Source organism: Vicia villosa, unplaced genomic scaffold (assembly GCF_029867415.1).
Source record: "Vicia villosa cultivar HV-30 ecotype Madison, WI unplaced genomic scaffold, Vvil1.0 ctg.001901F_1_1, whole genome shotgun sequence".
NCBI lineage: Eukaryota > Viridiplantae > Streptophyta > Magnoliopsida > Fabales > Fabaceae > Vicia > Vicia villosa.
Window position 1 is genome coordinate 265,885 of NW_026705770.1, and position 22,404 is coordinate 288,288.

The 22,404-nt window shown below is 36.3% G+C and overlaps 2 protein-coding genes and 1 non-coding gene across 3 annotated transcripts; 2 read left to right on the forward strand and 1 right to left on the reverse strand.

The window, feature by feature from the left end:
- Window positions 1-2,690: 2,690 nt before the first annotated feature.
- LOC131637045 (fasciclin-like arabinogalactan protein 1) lies at window positions 2,691-4,313 on the forward strand. Its single transcript, XM_058907610.1, has one exon. It carries the CDS (start codon window positions 2,789-2,791, stop codon window positions 4,037-4,039), a length of 1,251 nt encoding a protein of 416 aa, XP_058763593.1. The 5' UTR covers window positions 2,691-2,788; the 3' UTR covers window positions 4,040-4,313.
- A 3,666-nt stretch (window positions 4,314-7,979) lies between these two features.
- LOC131637060 (small nucleolar RNA R71) lies at window positions 7,980-8,085 on the reverse strand. The gene has a single exon (XR_009294263.1). It is a non-coding gene; the product is annotated as a small nucleolar RNA R71 (small nucleolar RNA).
- A 7,491-nt stretch (window positions 8,086-15,576) lies between these two features.
- Window positions 15,577-19,200, forward strand: LOC131637054 (uncharacterized). Its single transcript, XM_058907618.1, has 2 exons — window positions 15,577-16,722; window positions 19,195-19,200. The coding sequence occupies exons 1-2, from the start codon at window positions 15,577-15,579 to the stop codon at window positions 19,198-19,200; spliced, it is 1,152 nt and encodes a 383-aa protein (XP_058763601.1).
- The last annotated feature ends 3,204 nt before the right edge of the window (window positions 19,201-22,404 follow it).

Consider the following 22,404-nt stretch of genomic DNA (forward strand, 5'->3'; position numbering starts at 1 on the left):
GTTGTTACTAATGTGTGCTCTACCAAGATCCCATGCTCATTTCAAAGAAACACTTGTATGGAAGGTAGTCTATGACCTTTGAATAAGTTCAATCAGCCTTATATTAAAAAAATTTGAAAATAAAATAAAATAAAAACCATCATCTGCTGGTAAAAGATTATCTATTATAAAAACATTTATTTATTTTTATTTATTAATTTACTCTTATTATATTTTAATGTATGCAATTCATTCACTATCTATTAATAAACTTATTCCAATAAATTTTGTTTTACTATCTTAAAAAAATGCAAGGTTAAAAGAATACAACTAATTTGAGATCAAGAGAGTGGTTGTTATTTTACTATTAAAAGAAAAATACTAAAATAGACTAACAATAAATTGTATATTTGATAGAATTAAAGTAATTCAGACCCATTTTACCAAAAAATAAGTAATTTTCAAACGAAAAGAGAGTCAAAGTAATTTTTAAAATTAATTTTTAAAATAGAATTTCTTAATTTATCAAACTGCAAATAAACATGAACAGTCAAACAATTGCCTGTATCTAGACAAAAACAAATTTTTGACCAAGAAAAAGAGAAATAAACTATTTAAATAACTACACCTAACAAAATTAAAATAATTTTCAACAGCATTCACCTTCCTTATAGTATTAATTAATGGCCGTAATAGGAAAAGAAATTATTAATACACGCTACTTAATGCTCAAAATCAAAACTAAGAAAACGCGTATTAATCCACCAATTAGTTTAACTTTATTCTTTCTCCAAGGTAACAAGAAAGTGACGCTGCTCAAGTCACGTGATGTGCTGGCAACAACTCCCTCTTTTACTCAACTTCTCTTCTTTTTGCCCTTTCAGATTCTTTCCCATTTTCTCACAAATGTTTAATATTCTTACCAACACCAAGTAGTATCTTTATTTGAAAATCTTGCGTAAATATACCGTATGTATCATTTACTTAGCTCCTAAGTGCATCTTCAACCGTTTGTGGGATCTATTAAATCAAGTCAGTTTAAAATAAATAAATTAATATTTTGTTTTAATTGTGTAATTTTAAAGAACTCATATTAGATATCACAATTTTATTTTATAAATTAATATTTTATTTATATTAAATTTTATATTAAATTTATATTATTTAAAATAATAATTTTAATTATTTAAAATAATAATTTTAATTATTTAAAATAATAATTTTAATTATTTAAATTAAAATTGATATAAAAAATAAAATTCAGATTTAACTTATAATTTAAAATGATAATTGAAAGAAAATTGGTATTGATAAATTTTTTCAAAAAAAATTATATTTATAATTGAAAAAATAAATTGAAAAAAAAAAACTAGTGATTCAATTGCTAGTTTAAATTTTTTAATATAAAAAAATAGAAAGAACACCTGGGAAACCAATGTGAAGAACTCTTGTTAGAGGTGGTCTAAGATGATTTCATAAGTAGGGGTGATCGCGGTGCGGTTTGGGCGGTTTTGACGAAAAAAATCATCCGAACCGCAAGAGAAAAAATCGTGCGGTTTGGTTTGGTTCGGTTGGCTTTTAAAAAAAATCCGAACCAAACCAAACCAACCTAATGCGGTTTGGTTCGGTGCGGTTGGTTCGGTTTTTTAGAAATATTTTATTGAACCATTCATATACATATAGATGATAACATAACTTTGTATTTAGACATTCATACACTATCAAATAACAACAAAACCCGTCATATTTTGACAATAACTTTCTATTTAATATGTAAAAATTAAATTAGACAAAATTAGAATAATAAACATAAAATAATAGTATAAAATAATATAAAAATTATTAGAATGAAAAAAAAAATAGAAGATACGAGAGATTAGTGAATGTGAAAAAGAAAAAACAAAAGAGTTGAGAGATTAGAGAAGAAGATGTGCGATAAAAACAAAACTGAAATAGGGAACATTTGCATAAAAATGAGAAGGTGAAAAAGAAAGAATATAAGAGAGTAAAGATTATAGAAAAAGAGGGAAGATGTATGTGGCAAAGAAGAAGCGATAATGCTATTAGAGATTTGAGAAGATCGGGACTAAAATCATGTGTAAGGATGAGAAAATTGTTCGTAATCATAAGGTTAAGGTATTATAGATTTAAGTTTGGGTTGGATGTGAGTTAAGTAAAAGTTAGGTTGTAACATAATGCGGTTTGATTCGGTTTGGTTCGGTTTATAAAATACAAACCGCAAACCAAACCGAACCATGCGGTTTTGTTAAAAGATGACCCAAACTAATCCGAACCAAATGCGGTTTTTTGCGGTTTCGGTTTGGTTTGGTTTGGTTTGCGGTTTTCTATTGGGTTGGTTTGGTTTTGATCACCCCTATTCATAAGCGTCGTCTCTGAGATGTCTAAAAATTTTTAAGAGCCTCGTATCTATAATCAAATATCAATATTCCTGCATAATTATTAATTCTTAACTTTTTAACTTTTCTTAATTAGATATATTGTAATTTATATTTAACTTTTTTACATTTCAGTATATAATTTTCCAAATTTGTGTATTGAATGGGATCTTATTATATTTATTTTCTACAAATATAATTAGTTACTTAAAATTGCAATAATAATTGTCCTAATTAATTTCTGTGGGTTCAATGGTAAATCCGTAATAATCTCAAACCGCAGGCCCCATTGTATTTAACACTCTTATCAGCAGTACCTCTGCTATCTCAAATTCTTCGCTTCTCAGTCTCACACTGCACTGTCTCCACTTCAACTTTTTACAGATCTCATTTTTCTTCTTCTTCACTTCCACATGCACCGACCATCAACAATGGCGGCCTTCACGGCGGCGCTTATAATCCTCTCCGCCGTTTTCACAACCTCCACCGCACACAATATCTCACACATCCTCTCCCAAACCCCCGAGTTCTCCACCTTCAACCACTACCTAACCCTAACACACCTCGCTTCAGAAATCGACCGTCACACAACAATCACCGTCCTCGCCGTCAACAATGCCGCCATGGACGACCTCATAGCAAAGGACCTCTCGATCTCCACCGTGAAAAACATCCTCTCCCTCCACGTCCTCGTCGACTACTTCGGCCCCAAAAAGCTTCACCAAATCACTAACGGAACCGCTCTCGTCTCCACATTGTACCAAGCCTCAGGCTCCGCACCGGGAGCCTCGGGACTAGTCAATATCACCGATCTTCGCGGCGGAAGAGTCGGATTCGGCGCTCACGAAAACGACGGAACCCTACCTGCTGTCTACGTCAAATCCGTTAAAGAAATTCCTTACAACATTTCCGTTGTTCAGATTAGTCAAATTATCCCCTCCGCCGCAGCGGAAGCTCCTACAGCAGCACCTAAAAAACAAAACCTCACCGAGATAATGTCGAAACACGGTTGCAAAATCTTCGCCGACACTCTTTCCGCTTCACCGGAAGCTTACGGCATTTTCTCCGACAATCTCGACGGTGGATTAACCATTTTCTGTCCAGCCGACGATGCTTTCAAAGGCTTTCTTCCGAAATTCAAAAACCTAACCGCCGCAGGTAAAATCGCTCTCCTCGAATTTCACGGTGTACCGATCTATCAATCTATTGCTAGTCTTAAATCTAACAATGGAGTGATGAACACTCTTGCTACCGACGGTGCTGAAAAGTACGATTTCACCGTTCAGAATGACGGCGATGAGATTACATTGAAGACAAAGCTTGTAACTGCTAGGATCACCAACACGATTATTGATGAGCAGCCGCTTGCGATCTTTACTATTTCGAAGGTTCTTCTTCCAGAGGAATTGTTTAAGGCTGATGCTCCGAGTCCTTCTCCGGCTCCGGCGCCGGAGCCTGCAGATGCTGACGCTCCCGCTCCTGCGGCGGAGCATAAGAAGAAGAAAAAGAAGGCTGCTGATGCGCCAAGTGATGATGAATCTGATTCGCCGGCTGATTCGCCCGAAGATGCAGCTGATGATACTGCCGACGATAGCGGCGCCGTTAGGTTCGGCGGTATGGTAGCTTTGGTTTTGGCTTTGGCTTTTGGAATTCTAACACTGTGAGTGTGAGGTGTGTAGCATAAAGTTTACATTATGTTGTTGCTTTTAATTTAATTCTTTTAAATTAATTTTTGTTTTTTAGTTTGTTTAGTAAGGGAATTTAAAATGCTGTTTCCTTTTTGTGTGGGTCGAAGTAGGGCAGGTGTGAATTTTTTTTATTTTATATTTGATAGTGTTTTGAATTTTGTGATGAGGCAGCATGAAATGTTGAGTGTAACTATTTGTCTGCTATTTTTCTTTTTTTTATTTATAAATTGGATATTCTCTCTGGGTTCAAGATTAATCTCTTGAATTGGTGATGCCAAGGCTGGCCGAGGGATCGGGCTGGACGGTTTTGAAACCAAAAAGTTTCAACCATCCCAATCTGCAATTGAACAATATAAATCTATATCTTTTTAATCAATTTAGACTTTTGGATCAGTTTAGACGGTTTGGGTTATAACGGAGCATAGATTAATAGTAAAAATTATTTAATTAAATAGGGTTGATTTTTTTTAGGTTCATTAACACATTTTAAGCTAAATATTACTACAACCTAAACCAAACATAAATTCAAAAATCTAAATCCACATTACCTACTTAAATCCAACATAAAGTCATCGACCTATCATTCAAATGACTTAAACATAACTTCAAAAATCTAAATCCACGTTACCAACTTAAATCCAACATAAAGTCATTGACCTATCATTCAACATAGAATCCGATGTAAATTAAAATTACTATAACATAAATTCAATATATCTAAAAATTGTATTATTTGCACTTTTTTTCCATCTCATCATAATTATTTATTTATTTCTTTAGAATATCAATGTTACATTTATTAATAAATTAGTTTTATTTAAGGGTGTACATGAGATGGATTAACCCATAAAACTCGGTTAAATCTATCCAAAAATTCATAAAAGTGGGTTGGATCGGGTAATTTGAGTGAATATGAGTTTAAAGACTAAAAAATCGTATTAAAAAAAATCGGGTTTCGAGTAAAACCGGATCCAAATCCAAAAAATCCACGGACCCACTAATTAAACATTTGTCAACTATGACTTTGACTAATTTTAGATATTTCACTCTTTGATTATTTTGATGCTAATACGATTTTATATCATGCAACTTTAGTTTGTTGCTAGTATTTTAAGATAATTTTTATTAGTTTATGTTATCATTATTAATTTACAATAGGGTTAAATATAAAAACCTCCTATAATGTTACCGAGTTTTGTTTTTAACCTACAGTAAAGTATTTTTTGTATTTGATAGTGTTTTGAATTTTGTGATGAGGGAGCATGAAATGAAATGTTAAATGTAACTATTTGTCTACTATTCTTCTATTTATAAATTGAATATTCTCTTTACGCGCAAGATTAATCTATTGAATTGGTGATGTTGGTTTCAGAACCAAAAGCTTCAATCATCTCAATTTCAATCATCTCAATCTGTAGTTGAACAATAGAAGTCCATATTTTTTAATTGGCTTGGACGGTTGGAGTTATGACGGCCAATAGTTTAATACAAATTATTTAAATTGGGTTATTGGATTGTGTTTCTAAAGAATAATGTGATGACTTCCTCGAAACTGGTTGGGAGAAGCCACAATGTATTAAGAGGGTTATTGGATTGTGTTCCTAAAGAATAATGTGATGACTTTCTCGAAACTGGTTGGGAGAAGCCACAATGTATTAAGAGGTTTGTGATTAGTGTATTGCTTGCCTCTATCATTCTTAGGTTATCTTTTTTAGTGTCGGACCCGATATGAAATCATTTTGTCTTCATGGTCATTCAATGTATCGGATTCCTTGTCGTGTGGATATCATGAAGGACATTGATTATATTTAGTGAAGATGTTTCTTGTCCTTCATGGGCGGTTTGGTGGGAGGCGGGGTGTTTGGCTGATCTGGGAGGTACGTCTCAGATTTAGGACGGTTTGGTAGGAGGCAAGATGTCTGGCAAATTCGGAATGTAGGTCTCGGATGTACATAAGTCCCCCAAGCGTGAGACTTGGTAAAAGCGAGATGCTTTGATTTATCAAGCAGCTTGATAAATTATTCGAGATATATAAAACATCATGAAGGTGATTCACACAAATTTATGGTTGTAATTATAGGCCAAAACACATTATTACAGCCATAAATTTGTGTGAATCACCTTCATGATGTTTTACAATAAAAAATAACAGTTGGAATGTGAAATATCACATGAAACAATTGTAAAAAAAAAAAGAATTTCAAGCTATGTGATGAATCATTACGACCAGTAATGGCCATTTTGACTAGGCTGTAATGTTCTCAGGTTATCTATATGAAAGTAATAAGGAAGTGGTAAGACGGGTCCCCATTACGGCCAGGTTGTAATGGGCTCTGGTTTTTGTATGAGAGACCCTTCCTTTTAGATGTTGATGTGTGCTCTTTCCTTCTTTGATCCTCTTTTGCCTTGATTGGTCCTCATTACCTAAAACATAGAGAAAATGCACAAACGCAAGTAAAATCGAACAAAAAATGAAGCTTAAACTATGATTATTCAGACATAAAGCATGCATAGAATTCAATTTTTAGAGTTTTGTTGTTATTGTGTTATTGCGTTCTGCTTTAGAGGCTTTGCTACTACAGTACTAGTAAAGACTCGTCAGAACATTTTAATTCAAGATTTTTCTTTCGCATTATTCATGTTTTAATATTACTTATCATTTATATTGTTATAATGTATGCTTATTATATCTATGATGTTTAATCGTTAGCCATATTTGGGTAAACTATTTTAGAGTCTCAGACATGAGGATTGTTGTAGCGAGTTTCCAAAGTATCAATTGAAGCAAGAATATCATTATGTTATGTAGTTTCTCTTTTGAAAGGAAAAAATGTTCGCTATAAAAGTAGGAATGTGTGGACATTGTCTAAGCATTGAAAGGGCATAAGCTAGGTCTGACTTAGAATTTCGGGAAATTGGTTCTAAAATTGTGAAAGTGTTTTAAGCCAATTGAGAAATTACTATTCTTTTACAAAGGGTTTCTAAATTTACAAATCATCCTGTGAAAGTAGATGAATTGTGAGTTTGGAGTTCTGTAATGTGCCAACAAAAATGGGAGTTACCACTAGTTTTAGTATTTTCTATAAAAATTTAAATTCTCGTTATAATCGATACAACAACTTGTTTAAGTGAAGTTGGGAGACAAGAATCATAGTCTTGGACTCTTATTTTTATTAAGAAAATCAATATGTTTACCTTTTCACACAAATAAACTAAATGTTATATAGTTTTAGATAAACATCAATATAATATAAAACGGTACTCGAACACTGGTATATGAAGATGATGTTCATTTTTACTACTTCAATATTGTTGTACATGTGTGGCGTATCAAGTTTTTGGCGCCGTTTCCAAGGACCAACTTTTCAATATCGCTATTCCATTGCTTCACTCTTTAGACAAAGGAAATTTTTTGTCTTTGTTATTTTTCTAAACTTTTCTCGCTATCGGATGTATGCAAAGAACCTAAAGTTTAGGGAACCTCACTAAACCGATTAAAGAAATCGAGCGTTATTTCCATGAAAGATGTCGATTACAATAATTAGCAATAGCGGTCGAAAATGATAATCACTCTAAAAAAAGTATGATGTACCTTGCGATGAACAACCGTATTCAAGTATTGTTCATCCTTCCATATCAGCAAACACCTTTGAACTAAAACCTTATTTGTTTTCCATAGTGCAATATAACCAATTTTCCAGTTCCCTAATGGAAGACCTGAATTTACACCTTTCGGTATTTCTCAAATTCTAGGATACTCTAAAATGTAATAGAGTAAATCTAGTTACTATTCGACTTAGACTCTTCCCTGGTAGAGCCAGAGCATGGCTACAATCCCTTCCATCCAATTCTATAACGATATGGAATGAGTTCAAAAAGGCGTTCTTAGTTAGACACTTCCTACCGTAAAATTGCGAAACTAAGGAACCAAATCACGTGCTATAGAATGATGAATGGAGAATCACTCTTTGAATCATGGGAGGGATTCAAGGATATGATGCGAAAATGCAACATCATGGACTCAAAAAATGGCTTATAGTCCATACTTTCTACAATGGTCTTCTCTACACTAAGAGAATGACTCTAGACGCTTCTGGAGGAGGGGCCCTTATGAATACGCCCTACGATGAGGCTTATGCCCATATAGAGGAAATGAAACAAAGCTAATATGCATGCGTAGGGAATGGGAACGTACTCTCGTTGAAAAATCCCCACAAAAGTTAGACTTTACGAAGTTATCACATTCGATCATATGGACGCAAAGGTGGACACTTTATACCAAAAGATCGATAACATAAGCATCACACCTGCTCCTATAACGATCGTTGTAACTCCAAATTATGAAATTTGAGGTGTAGCTGGCCATATTGGTGTTGTATGCCAAATGATGGTCGTAACCAACCCCATCTCTGACTAGATAAACTATGGCCAACAGGGAAACTCATAGTCTAACACCTATAACCCTAGTTGGAGGAACCATCCCAACTTCTCTTTTGGAGCCGGTCCTACACCACCCAGTGCGCTACCCAAATTTCAAGGACAGAAGAGTACCCTTGTTGCTCTTTGAAATTCAAACCTCGAAATTCTAAAGAAATTTTTGTTATGATCTAACCCCATAAAAGCAAAGACTTCAAGAATCAAAACCTTCACACTAGTGAAGTATTAAGGCATCTCGGGTCCAAAGTTTGCGCCATGACTACTCACAAGAAAATGCTAGAAACTTAAATTTCTCAAATAGCTCAATAGAAAGTGTCTACATCTGTTCCATCTGAAATTTTTATGGGACAACTTGAATCCAATCCAAAAGGGCAGGCAAACACTTTTACGTTGCAAAGCGGTAAAGAGCTAGAAGCCCCTGCCAATAAGAGTGATGAAGGAAAGTCCCATGAGAGTGATCCAACACCACCAGCAAAAAAGGTTGTTTAGGAAGAAAAAGAAGAGTCATATGCGACTCTTCCTCCATATAAGCCCCTAATATCATTCCCATAGTGATTAGCGAAAGCGAAGATTAAGGAACCATTCAAGAAATTTGTTAAGCTACTAAAAAAGCTCCATATCAATATACCCTTCACTGGGGATCTATATCAGATGCCTTCATATGCCAAATTCTTGAAGAAAATCCTATCAAATAAGCAAAATCTTGATGACATTGGTATGATGACGCTTACAAAGGAATGTAGTGCTATTATTCAGAACAAGCTGGCTCGAATGCTAAAAGATTCAGGTAGTTTTGTAATTCCCTTTGTCATTGGTAATACCATCATAAACAGAGCCCTGAGTGATCTTGGAGCGAGCATCAGTCTAATGCCTCTGTCTATTTGTAAAAACTCAATCTTGGTGAGGTCAAACCCATAAAAGTGTCCTTATTGCTAGATGATAGGTCCATAAATTACCCGATAGGAATACTATAAGATGCCCTTATTAGGATAGGTCAGTTATAAATTCCCATCGACTTCTTAGTCATGGGCATAGAGGAAGATGCTCACATCTCGATCCTCTTAGAAAGACCCTTTTTGGCCATTATTGATGCCATACTTGATGTTAAAAAAGGGAAACTTACTTTTGAGGTATGTGATGAGAAAATAGAATTTATCTCTTTCATGAAGAACCCATCAATTGGCGATTCTTGTTGCCAAATTGATATTATAGATGAGTGTGTTAAGCATCAGAACCACTTCCGACCGATGGGTTGGAAGTTGTCTCAATGGAAGCACCACTCAAAAGAAAGACAAAGAAAAGTCATGAAAATCTGTTGGGTAAATCCATGCGATCAGGACCAATGCTTTGAGTTACTCACAACACCTATTGAAAGTCAGGAAAAGCATAAGTTAGAAATGAAACCACTCCTACAGGCCCTAAGATATGGGTTTTTTGGACGAGGAATTGAACCATTCAATAATTTTGAGTGTTGAATTAGGAAAAGCTGAGACTGAACAACTACTAGTTGTCTTGAAAAGATATCCTGAAGCGATATGGTACACCATCGATAATGTGAAAGGAATAAACCCCTCTTTGTGTATGCACAAAATTTTGCTATAAAAGAACTACAAGCCCTCGGGAGAGCATCATGAGAGGTTAAACCCTAACATGAAAGAGGTGATTAAGAAGAAGGTGTTGAAACTCCTAGAAGCTGGGGTAATATACATGATCTTCGACATCAAGTGGGTTAGTCCAGTCTAGTGATAAAGAACGATAAGGAAGATTAAACAAAACTTCAACCAAGAGCATACTAAGAACTCCTATACCTGAATCGAACCAAAAGCTCTACTATCAGTTGTTGGAAAAAACTGACATAGAAAAAAAATAAAAGAACACAATCACAACACGGAAAACTCCAAAATCGAAGAAAAATCAAAGTCTTTGTCAAATGACAACCAAAAAATATCACTATATAAAAATGCCATAACACATAATTTACTATCAACCACCATCAAACTCCGATATACCAACTTATAAAAAAAATATTTAACTAAATCCCATAACAATTTAAAGTACTTTTAATAATTTATTTTATAATAAAAAACTTAGATCTATTATGTAACCTTGTACTCCTCCTACTTTACAAAAACAAACTATGTGCTAAGCAAACTATGTGCCTTTAAGCCTATTTTTGAATTGAGGAACTTTATAACAAGAATAAAACAACAAAATAAAAAATAAAACACAAATACAAAAACTGAAATATAAATGAGAACTTTTTGTTTAATTGAAGGAAAAGAAATCAGGTAAATTTAGATAAAAATTAACCATAAATAATCCCTCTCTAATAATATATAATATTAAAAACAATATTTTTCAAATTTTAGGATGGAACGTGATTGCATTATAGCGTAACGTGTGATTGTGCTTTACTTTACATTTACTCATGGGATTTCCCCTATTTAACCATCAGTGTTGTGTTGTGTCAAGAAAAACGAACATGGCTTGTGCTGTCTAAGTTTTAATAAAAGGAGCATTAAACTAATAATAAGTTAGGTGAAAGCTGATAGTTGATGGCAGATAGCCGATGATATATAGCTAGTTAATGATTGATAATTTATAGATGATAAATAAATTAAAATGTTTGGTAAAATTAGCGGTTTAACTAATTCATTAATTAAAATAACATAAAAGACATTTAATATGTAATTATTTTATTTAAAATTAAAATAAATTATAGAGGGTAAAAGTGAATTTTAGTTAATATAATATGGGTGAAAATGGAAGAAAAAATGATAAGTTATAAGTTATAAACTAAAACACTAAAACGCTATTTAAAATAGCGTCTGAAAAATAAACTATAAACTAGTAAAATAAGTTATAAGCTCCTGATGAAAAGACCGTTGTAGGTCTTTATTGTTGTATGAGTTTATCAGCTATCAGCTATAAGTTCAAAAAAAGGACATAAAAAAAAAATCTAAATATGAGATGAAAAATTAATAAATTAAGTTAGGAATATTTTGTACACTGTGATCGGAAGAAGGCTGAACTCACTTGATACCAGAACTTACTCCGAAGCAAATTACAATCAGGAAGAGCTGAATCCACTTGATATCATAAATACCCGAATCAGACTTTGTCGGTAGTGAAAGGCCTAAAATATATAGGGGTAAAGATAGAAATGAGAAAAAAAAATCCAAATAACCATGTTTAATAATTTATTTACACCAAAAACCATGTTTTCGGCAAAATTACGCATATGACCAGGTTTCAGAGGTGGTCTCCACATAGGAGCCACCTCAGGTGGCGCCAAAGACCAAAACCTCTTAACCTATGCGCCACCCAGGGTGGCATCAATGCATATTTTTCCCTTTTTAGCCACCTAGGGTGGCGCCTATGTATATATATATATATATATATTTTTTTTTTTGTTTTTTTTTTTGTTTTTTTTTAATTGTTTATATACTATTTTTTTTTAAATTTTTTTTATTTATTAACAAAATTGTTTTAACAATTAAATAAATAATGAAACACCACATGTCATTCATTCCAAACATTACAAATACAAGAAATGCAGAAACAACATTAGAAATACGGTCATACAGTTCAAACATTACAAATACGGTACAAAAAAGATAAATAATAAAACATGGATATTATGCTATTCACGACCCCTCTGACCATGACCCCTCCGACCCGGCGCCGGACCATGACCCCTCTCACCGCCAGTTCCGCAATCTGGAACTACTCGAATCCGGTTGGAAGGATCTCGACGACCGACTTCTCCACGACCCCCCCTATTCCTTGGTTGTTCTTGTTGTGTCTGGGTAGGCGGTCCTCGGATTAGCCCCTCCATGCGCTCATTGGACATGTATTCTTGTATGTTGCTGTCAAATAGTCGGGTCCCCATGCCCTCAAAGATTTGTCTTGGCGGTGGAGTTGCGTCACATGGTCGGTAAAATCCAGCGCTTGATTGACCTTGAAAAAATGGCATTGTTTGCTGGGGTGTGGTGTACCCATATTGTTGGTGTTGTGGAAATTCGTACTGTGACGATTGAGTGGTCATTTGCTCGTTTGGGTCGTAATTGTCATCTAGACCCATGTCGGGGCTGGGTTGCCTATTGTAGCTGGAGGGGCCGGCGTCGCCGTGTTATTGGGTGAAGGCCCATGATTGTTGCTGGATGGGTTGCCTAGTGGAGGAGGAGGGGCCGGCGTCGTAGTGTTGTTGGGTGAAGCCCCACGATTGTTGTTGGACGGGTAGCCTAGTGGAGGGGTCGGCGTCACGGAGTTGTTGGGTGAAGCCCCATGATTGTTGTTGGAAGGGTTGACTTTGGTAGGGCGTTGTTGGTGTTGTTTGAAATTCCTCATGGTCAGGTTGTTCGGATGTTTGGCGTTGTCGGCGTTGTTGGCGTTGTTGTCGTTGTTGGGGTGGTTGTTGGGGTGGTTGTTGCGCGTATTGTTGGGGTGGTTGTTGTGCGTGTTGTTGTTGGCGGGGGTCGTGTAGGTAGTAGGGGTCTGACACATACATATCGGGGGTTGTGACTGTTCTATACCAAGCAAGGTATGTCGCGGTTGGAAACATGGGGAGTTGGGCAACAGGGAATTGTAACAGACGGCTGCGACGCTGCCTCCACATCTCACAAAATTCAGGTGCGAATGTACGATAATCTGCGTGGTCCCATTGATTGTTAACTCTTTTAATATGCCAGCGACCCAAATCAGTGGGGGGATCCGGGATCGGTTGATGCATGCCAAACTGCAGTCTCACACGGTCAGATTGGTGCATCTCAATGATGTTGAACCTTATTATCGGTACTACTGCAGTCCAAACTTCCCGGTCACTCTCGTTTGGCTCATGGTCTAGCAACAAGTATGGTCTCCAATTAAACTGCGTGGGAGAAAAAATAACATATTATTAAGTTGCATGATGAATTGTAATACATCTATATGATCATATAAAAGTTTAGGGATAATACATCTTCAGCTCGGAGGTGATCAATTAGGTCCCGATATAAAACAACACTCCCCCTCGGATTCTTACTGTAATCCAATTTAGGACCACAGAACCTAAAAAAAAAGAGCAAAAATGTTATTTCAGATTTTTATGAAAAAGATAGTTAGCATTCAAGGAATAGCGTTGAAAAAGAGAAAAAGACGTACCTTGTTGCATAAGGGAACGTGTAGTTGTTCCTGCCTACAGGGGACAGCGTCGGCATTCTCCACCAACCCCATACTTGTAGGAGGAACGCACATCCATAGAAGGTGCACTTCTCGGCAACCGCGTTCTTACAAAGAGACTGGTATAACATCGCCAAAACGGCGGACCCCCAACTATATTTCCTAATCTTGCTAATACTGTCAAATTTACTTAAATAGAAAAAGTTGACAGTGTTACCTGTCGACTCCGGGAATAAAAGTTTACCAAACATCAACATTATATAAACCTTAGTCATTAACCAAACATGCTCCTCAGTAAAGTTGTCCATCAAGACGAGTTCATCATAGTAATCTCTAAGGGAGACCAGACTGATACCCTGGCCTCTTGAACCTTGAGTAGGCACAACTAGATATCTTCCCAACACTCTCTCACACATTGAATTAGCATGTTGAACAGATCCATTAACAGCCTTGCCATCAATGGGCAGACCAAGTAACATATAAACATCCTCTAGAGTAATAGTACACTCACCTATTGGAAGATGAAACGTGTGGGTTTCAGGCCTCCATCGCTCTTGTAAGGCAAGGATGAATTTTCTGTCTATGGTGTTGTTGTTAACTTTTATGATATGTCCGAAGCCACATGCTTGGAGATTCGGAATAATCCTCTCGTCGGGTTCAACGTAAGCGTGAGAACGTGTACGGAATCGGTCAACAGCCTAAGAACCACAAATAAATCGATTAAACTGGATGTCATATACGCATAGATGTTTAGAAATAAATAAGTATAAACTTACAAAGGTCGCCAAATTCGCTCTAGTTCCTCTGTGTGTTTCACCCATGGTAAGAAGTTGTTGAGCCATTTTCAAGAACTCTTTAAGTTTTCTGCGGAATTGAAAATGCAAAGTGGTTTTTTGAAGAAGAAGAATATATGTTGGTGAAAAGAAAGCAAGTATATGAGAGTATTTATAGAGGGTTGGTGGTTGTTGATGTTAAGTGCATGAGGGCCAAGTGGTGAGCATGCATGTGATACAGATATCAAAGTGATAAAGATGGGTTCACATGCATTCTGTGTTGAAATGACCATGCATTCCCGTGTTTTGTGCTGACTTTGTCTAGGCATGCATGCATTAATTGTTTCTGGCAGAATAGACTAGGCCTGCATCCCGTGTTCGGTGCTGAATTGTCTAGGCATGCATGCATACAGTATTCCGATGCAGGTAGATCACATGCTGGCGGATCAGATTAGGGTTTTGGCAGTGGGGACCACTATACAAAATTAGGGCAAAAAAAAACAAAAAAAAAAGAAAATACACTAATGCGCCACCCCAGGTGGCGCCATGCTGGAAAAATTTGGTCTAATGCGCCACCCCAGGTGGCGCCTACATGCTACTGTTATTTTTTTTTTTTGAAAATTTAGGGTTAGGGTTTGGTTAGGGTTTTCTATGTTTTTTTTTTGAAAATTTAGGGTTAGGGTTTGGTTAGGGTTTGGTTAGGGTTTTCTGTGTCACCGAAAATAATTAGCATACAGTCTTCGCATGTGATTGTACAGTGTACACTGTTCAGTATGGTTGTGTCTGGTCAAGTCGACTGTAGTTCACCAGTGTCAAGCACACCTCAAATCAACTCAGGCATTCATTTTCCGTCAACTTTATTCGCATGTGATTGTACAGTATGGTTGTGTCTGGTCAAGTCGACTGTGCTACAGTTCAGCAGTGTCATGCACACCTCAAATCAATTGTGAAACAGTCTGGTGTGCAGCAGTGTCATTTATTCATCAAATCAACTCAGTACGCATGTGATTGTATAGTATTCGCCTTCATAATTGTCATCACTCAATGTTCGTCTACATAAAGGAAACCTATAACGTGTAAACTAACACAACACATTACACATCTGATTACATATTTGAAATAAAACTCTCTACCCACTCAACAATGGCCCCTCCGCAATACATTATCAACGCTCATATTTTTGGCGAGACCTATGACAACGAAGAAGTTGGTTTTCTGTTTAGAAACACTGAGGTTAAACGATTTTGTTTAAGCAGAAAAGCAAATTTCAGTTACTTCAAAGGGAGATTAGAGACGAAGCTTGCAATGGGTGGTGTATCCCAGATTTTTTACCAATATCGATTTCTTCGTGGAGACAACCCGGTCAAGTTTATCCAAGTTGAGATCAAAGACGATGAAGACATGCAGAATATGTTTGCCAATCATGAGTATTCTGGTTACGAATGCATAGAACTGTATGTTACTCTACCAGAAGTTCAAACCACACAAATGGTTGAGTCACAAGTCATTGATGCACTTGGAGACGAGCAAGCAGAGGTCGACGTTGTAGATGAAGAAGAAGAAGCACCGGAAATAGAAGTTGATAACCTGGTAAACGAGGAAAGTGAAGATGAACCGGAAGTTGTTGTACCACGAGATCAAGTGCATATGCCTCCAGTGCACATGAGGAACCTGAATTTTGATGGGGATGACGAACCATCGACTGATATTTTCTATGATCCATACACCCAAACAGATCAACGGTTAAAAGTAGGAGACAGATTTCGTTCTAAGGAGGCATGTATCATGGCCATAAAAGGATTTCATATGGCAAACAATGTTGATTTTAGAGTTGATCGCGCCAATGTCGAAAGGTACAAAATTTACTGTAGTAACACTGATTGTGGATTCAGGTTGCATGCATCATACAGGAAGAGAAGTGACTCATGGGTTATAGGATATATTTCCCAAGATCACACATGTATTAACACAAATGTTTCACAAGATCACCGTAAGCTCAGTTATGACATCATTTGTCAAGAAATCTTGCCTCTAGTTGAAAAAGATCCATCGTTAAAGGTGAAAACGATAATCTCTCATATCGTTGCAAAGTACAACTACACTCCGTCTTATAGAAAGGCGTGGCTGGCGAAGACCAAGGCGATCGAAGTTGTGTATGGAAATTGGGAGGATTCGTATAAACGACTCCCACATTTCTTATATGCGCTTCAAATTTATGCTCCTGGAACTGTTACTATTTTAGAGACCCTTCCGGCGCAATCTCCAGACGGAACATCACTTCAAGGAAATGTGATATTCCACAGGCTCTTCTGGGCTTTCCGCCCATGTGTACAAGGATTTTCATATTGCAAACCAATTCTTCAAATAGATGGAACTTGGTTGTACGGAAAATATAAAGGCACCATGTTGATGGCTGTGGCTCAAGACGGAAATAGTAACATCTTTCCTGTTGCTTTCGCTCTTGTGGAAGGAGAAACTGCTGGAGGTTGGGGTTTCTTTCTCAGAAATCTTCGGACACACGTTGCCCCCCAACCTGGACTTTGCTTGATTTCAGACAGACATGCTGCCATCGAGAGTGCGTACAACAATCCAGCAAACGGGTGGCAAAACCCTACATCAACGCATGTTTATTGTATTCGACACATCGCACAAAATTTCATGCGGGAGATAAAGGACAGGGCTCTTCGGAAGACTCTTGTAAATGCCGGATATGCGTTGACGCAACCGACGTTCCAATATTATCGACAAGAAATTGTAGCGGCAAATCCAGATGCAGGCAGATGGGTTGACAGTCTTGCTAGAGAGAAATGGACCAGATCATACGACAACGGGAAGCGATGGGGGCACATGACTACGAATCTTGTGGAGTCTATGAACAGGGTGTTTAAGGGCATCAGACACCTTCCGATTACTGCCTTGGTGGAAGCAACATACTATAGGATGGCTTCTCTTTTCGCAAGAAGAGGTGAGCGTTGGAATGCAGTTATAGAATCCGGACAATTATGGAGCGAAACATGCGTCAAATTCATGAAAGAGCAATCTGCCAAAGCCAACAGCCACATTGTGACATCTTTCGATCGATTCAACCGGACCTTCAGTGTTAAGGAAACGATTGACCATAACGAGGGCCTTCCGAGACAACAATACAGGGTTCTTATAGATGAAGGGTGGTGCGATTGTGGAAAATTTCAAGCCTTTCGGATGCCATGCTCTCATGTAATTGCAGCATGTTCGTATGCGCATCAAGATCCGTTAGCACTTTTATCTCCCATTTACAAGGCAGATACCTTGCTCGGGGTGTACAACAACTCATTTCAAGTGATGGCAAAGGAGGATTATTGGCCTACGTATGAAGGGGACGTGGTTTGGCATAATGATAACATGCGGAGAAAGAAAAGAGGCCGCCCGAACAGCACCCGGATCACAACCGAGATGGATCATGAGAAAATGGTACGAAAGTGTAGCATATGTCGTGAAGTCGGGCACAATAGAAATACCTGTCCTAACCGTGGATCAAATTCCACCAACAATTAGTTGTATGTCATCTGTATTTTTATTGACAATGTTTTTGTATTTGTATTAGTATTCGTATTTGTATTTGTATTTGTATTTGTATTTCTATTTGTTATGTATTTGTATTATCCTTTATTAAATCAACTAGTTATGTCTTTGTCTCGTAGTGAAATTGTCTTCATGGCCCATACTGCCACTCTTTATTTTGGACAGTCAGTCAAATACGCATGCTTTCGTCTAGTCCCATCAAGTCAGTCATTGATCAGTGTGTCTGCATTTATCATACATGTTAGGCGTGCTTGTAAACAGTACGCAACATCATTAATTTTTTCTACCCACTACTATTATAAATTAGGGGCTCCTATGGTTGAGTTTACACACAGATACACAAACTCCAAATACCAAACAATCACACAAACACAACCATGCCTCGCCGGACAACCACTAGGCCAGATGGATGTCACCGGACAACAGAGTTGCCGCCCCGGAGATCAACATGGCGTGCCGAACCTGAGCCGGAGTATCGCAGAAGGAACGGACATGTCATATTCTCCGCCGTCAAACCTCCCATGCCGGTTATATTTTGGAATATCTCTTCTGTCGAGCAACTCAAGAGGACTCTCCTGAGATTTTTAGAGGGGGAGTACGAGGCCGGCGAACAGATAAGAAGCATCAAGAGGCTTAAAACAAGGGCCGATCCTGTGACTGGAGCAACGATAAGTTTCTGGCATAAGGTGGAATACGACATTGATGCCATTCAAATGATGCATGGACCTAATGACATTGTTTTAACCGTGGTGATTTCTTAGATGTTTTACTTTATCTTTTCTGTTGGTTATTTTCTATGTATCATTTGAATGATCAATGAACTACTCTTTTCCGTGGACACTCGACTTAGCCGATTCACTGAACTTATATATTTATGTTAAAAACCATTTTATTAATAAATAAAAAATAAATAAAAAAAAAATAGTATATAAACAACAAAAAAAAAAACAAAAAAAAAACAAAAAAAAAAAAAAGCAAATGAGAGTAGGCGCCACCCTAGGTGGCTAAAAAGGCCAAAATACTCATTGAAGCCACCCTGGGTGGCGCATGAGTTAAGGGAATTTGGCCTATGGCGCCACATGAGGTGGCTCCTATGTGGAGACCACCTCTGAAACCTGGTCATATGCGTAATTTTGCCGAAAACATGGTTTTTGGTGTAAATTATTTATTAAACTTGGTTATTTGGATTTTTTTTTCTAGAAATGAGCACCAACCATCATCATTATAAAGCTAGAGAGGTTAAATACAAATCATAATTTTATTTTGAAACAACACATAATTTTATAATATGAATGAGAATGACAAAAGTTAGTTGTAATGAGATACTAAGGATTTTCAACATAACTCATATTTATTAAAAAGATGTGAATTTTTTATCCTATTATTCAACTTTTTCAACAAATATATTATTTTATTTCAGTTTTCAACTTAAATTCTAAACTAGTCAACTTTCAAATAAAATAAATAAATTCATACGGGCTGCATTCCGAATGGTGCCCTCTTCATTTTTGAGAAATCTATATGTGACCCTCATATTATACATTATATATGCATAAGGATTTACTTATGCACCATGCATATATTATTATGGACCCTTGAATCAAATTCTAGACATCAATTATTATTACTCAATACTCAATACTCACCACTCAATACTTAATACTCAATACTGGATTAAAAACATGATTCAATGACTTATGTAGGCTTATGCATGGTGCATAAGTAAATCCTTATGCATATTATTTCTGTAAAATATTATTTTTTTTTCTTCTAAATTTTCGGTTTCATATTAGAAATTTGGTTGATTTTACCTATTTACAGCGCTAGATGATACATACTGAAAATTTTAAATTTCTAGTACCGGATATTTGGAATTTTCGGTATGTTTCATAAGTTAAAAATACACCGGAAATTTGAAATTTTCGGTATGACTTCAGTTTTTTAAAATTACCGAAAATTTGAAATTTCTGGTAATTGAAAAATACCGGAAATTTCAAAATTTCGGTAATACTGAAACTTAATTTTTTTTAAAAAAACTTGAAATAAAATACATGTAAACGAACCGTCTTAATGTAAAATACATGTAGAATAAATGACATACATAAATGCATTACAACAAAACTACAGTTTTTGGATGTCTGACTTCTTGGACAATTCTTCCTAGTGTCTGAACCGACCCGCATATGTTGATTCCCATGCTTTTGTATTATCAGAACAAATCTTCTTCCAACGATCAGTGACGGGAGGCAGTGGACAATCGGGTGTCAACTTCACCTGAACCCAATGATTACGGTTGACAAAACCAACAACAATGATTGTATGTCGACTCGTGTATGGGGGTGGAGCTATGAGAAGCGATAAAAATGTTATGTTCATTAACATGGAAAGAGAAATAAATACAACACTGTATATATAAGCAACAGGGTAACCCATATATGGAATCGACATCCATTTCTCCTTACCCTAAACACCCACGTCTTTTACGAGTAATGAATTACTAACATCAGAGATAGTGTCATAGAACAACTTGGAAAAAAATCTGCGTTTTGCTTGATTTGAGTATGCATCTGTCTTCGAACATCGTAACATGCATCTCCCCCATCCTAATGCAGATGAAATACAACGGAAACCACAATTTCCATCCGGTTCAACATCAACAATGTCATCGATGTATGGATGATATAAAGCAGAAGACTGTGACAAGTACTTGCCTTTTGCAAAATTGGTAGAAGGTTGCTTACCAATCGGCATGGTTGAAGATTGACTCCCACTTGGTTGTGTGCTTGATCTCTTTGTAGTCTAACTCCCCTGTGAAGCATCAGCATATTCCAATTGACTTGGATCACAATGCACATCACTTTCCTTACCTTTTCTAATCTTCTTAGCTCCTCTCTTTGGTTGGTATTTCACCGGCGGTGGACACATTGAAGATGTGGATGGATAGGCAAGATCACAAACTTTTTTCTTCGATGCCCTTTGACCCACAATATCCATAGTATTGAATTGTCGCTTCAACTCTTCGCACTCCTCTTCTAAATCCTACTTGCTCCCGTCAGGTCTCAACTCATATTATGAAATTTTCAATTTCGTCCAAAACACATGAATAGATTCCAAAGATATAGTTATGCCTAGAATTTGGTAACCGGCGAGATGACACGCACACGGTAACCCATGTGTTGTTCTAATGTAACAACCACACCTCTACTTGCTCGCACCAATAAATTTGATTCTTTCTAGTTCTTTTCCAATGAGTTGTATACATTGTCTTGAAACAAAACTGTGCAATTTAGAATAGAATGAAGTGTTATACCAATGCTCAATATTGACGATACTTTTTTGAAATGACACTCTTATGGAACCCAGCTGCAACTTCAATATTGTGTTCACAACATCCCAACTTGCACATAAATCACCATGACTTGTAGTCAACATGTTCTTCAGTCTCCAATGTGCAGACTCCATCCTAGAAATCAAGGACGCATTAAATAAACAACTCACAAATAGAAAGCATAAACATATTTTCTTTTAGAAGAATGTACCTGTTTGTTATTGTATTCCCTAAATGAGCAACTCTATTAGTCCATGCAGCAACAAATCTTTCTTTATATGATGTTAACCATGTTTCTTTCACATAATTGACAAATGATGGAATATCACCACATACACTCTCGAAGTGGTTGAGATGTACATCAAATTCGTCTTCTGTATTTGAATACATCATGTTGTTCCATTGATCCATGACATGTTCTTGTCTTTCTGTTTTCACATACTCTTTACATTTCATGCTAACGTTTTTTGAAATATGAAACGTACACAGCAAATGAGACAATTTGGATACACAGAATCAATGACATTCATTAATGCAAGTTATCGGTTCGTCACCATGACATCTGGTAGCAACTTCTTAAAATAGAACAATTCTTTAAGCTTCTCTAGTGCCCGTGTGAAATTCTCCTCCCTTTCATTTTCCAAATATGAAAAAGCAACTGAAAACGTCAATTTTGTTGATGTAACACCAACAATCTCAAGCAGTGGTAGCCAGTACCCGCACGATTAAAAAACACATTCAACAATCAAAATATTTTTAAGATGGGAGCAATTAAAATTAAAATTCTTACCTATTTATTTTGTACGTGTAATAAAAAATCAACACCATAGAAAACATATTCAACAACTTAACAGAGTCAGGGTGTGTCTAGAAGATATCAGCTACAATATCCAAATTCTCCTTATTTCTAGACTAACACATGAATTTTCTTGGTGAATAAGGCTCAATAACATTTGCATTTCTGTCAGTGCACCTCACTTGCCTAGTCTGTATGTTGCTCTAACTCAGTATATCTGATTTAAAACAATTAACATGTCAGTGTTATTTTTTTAGTTATATTTTAGTTTTTTTCAGATTTTTTT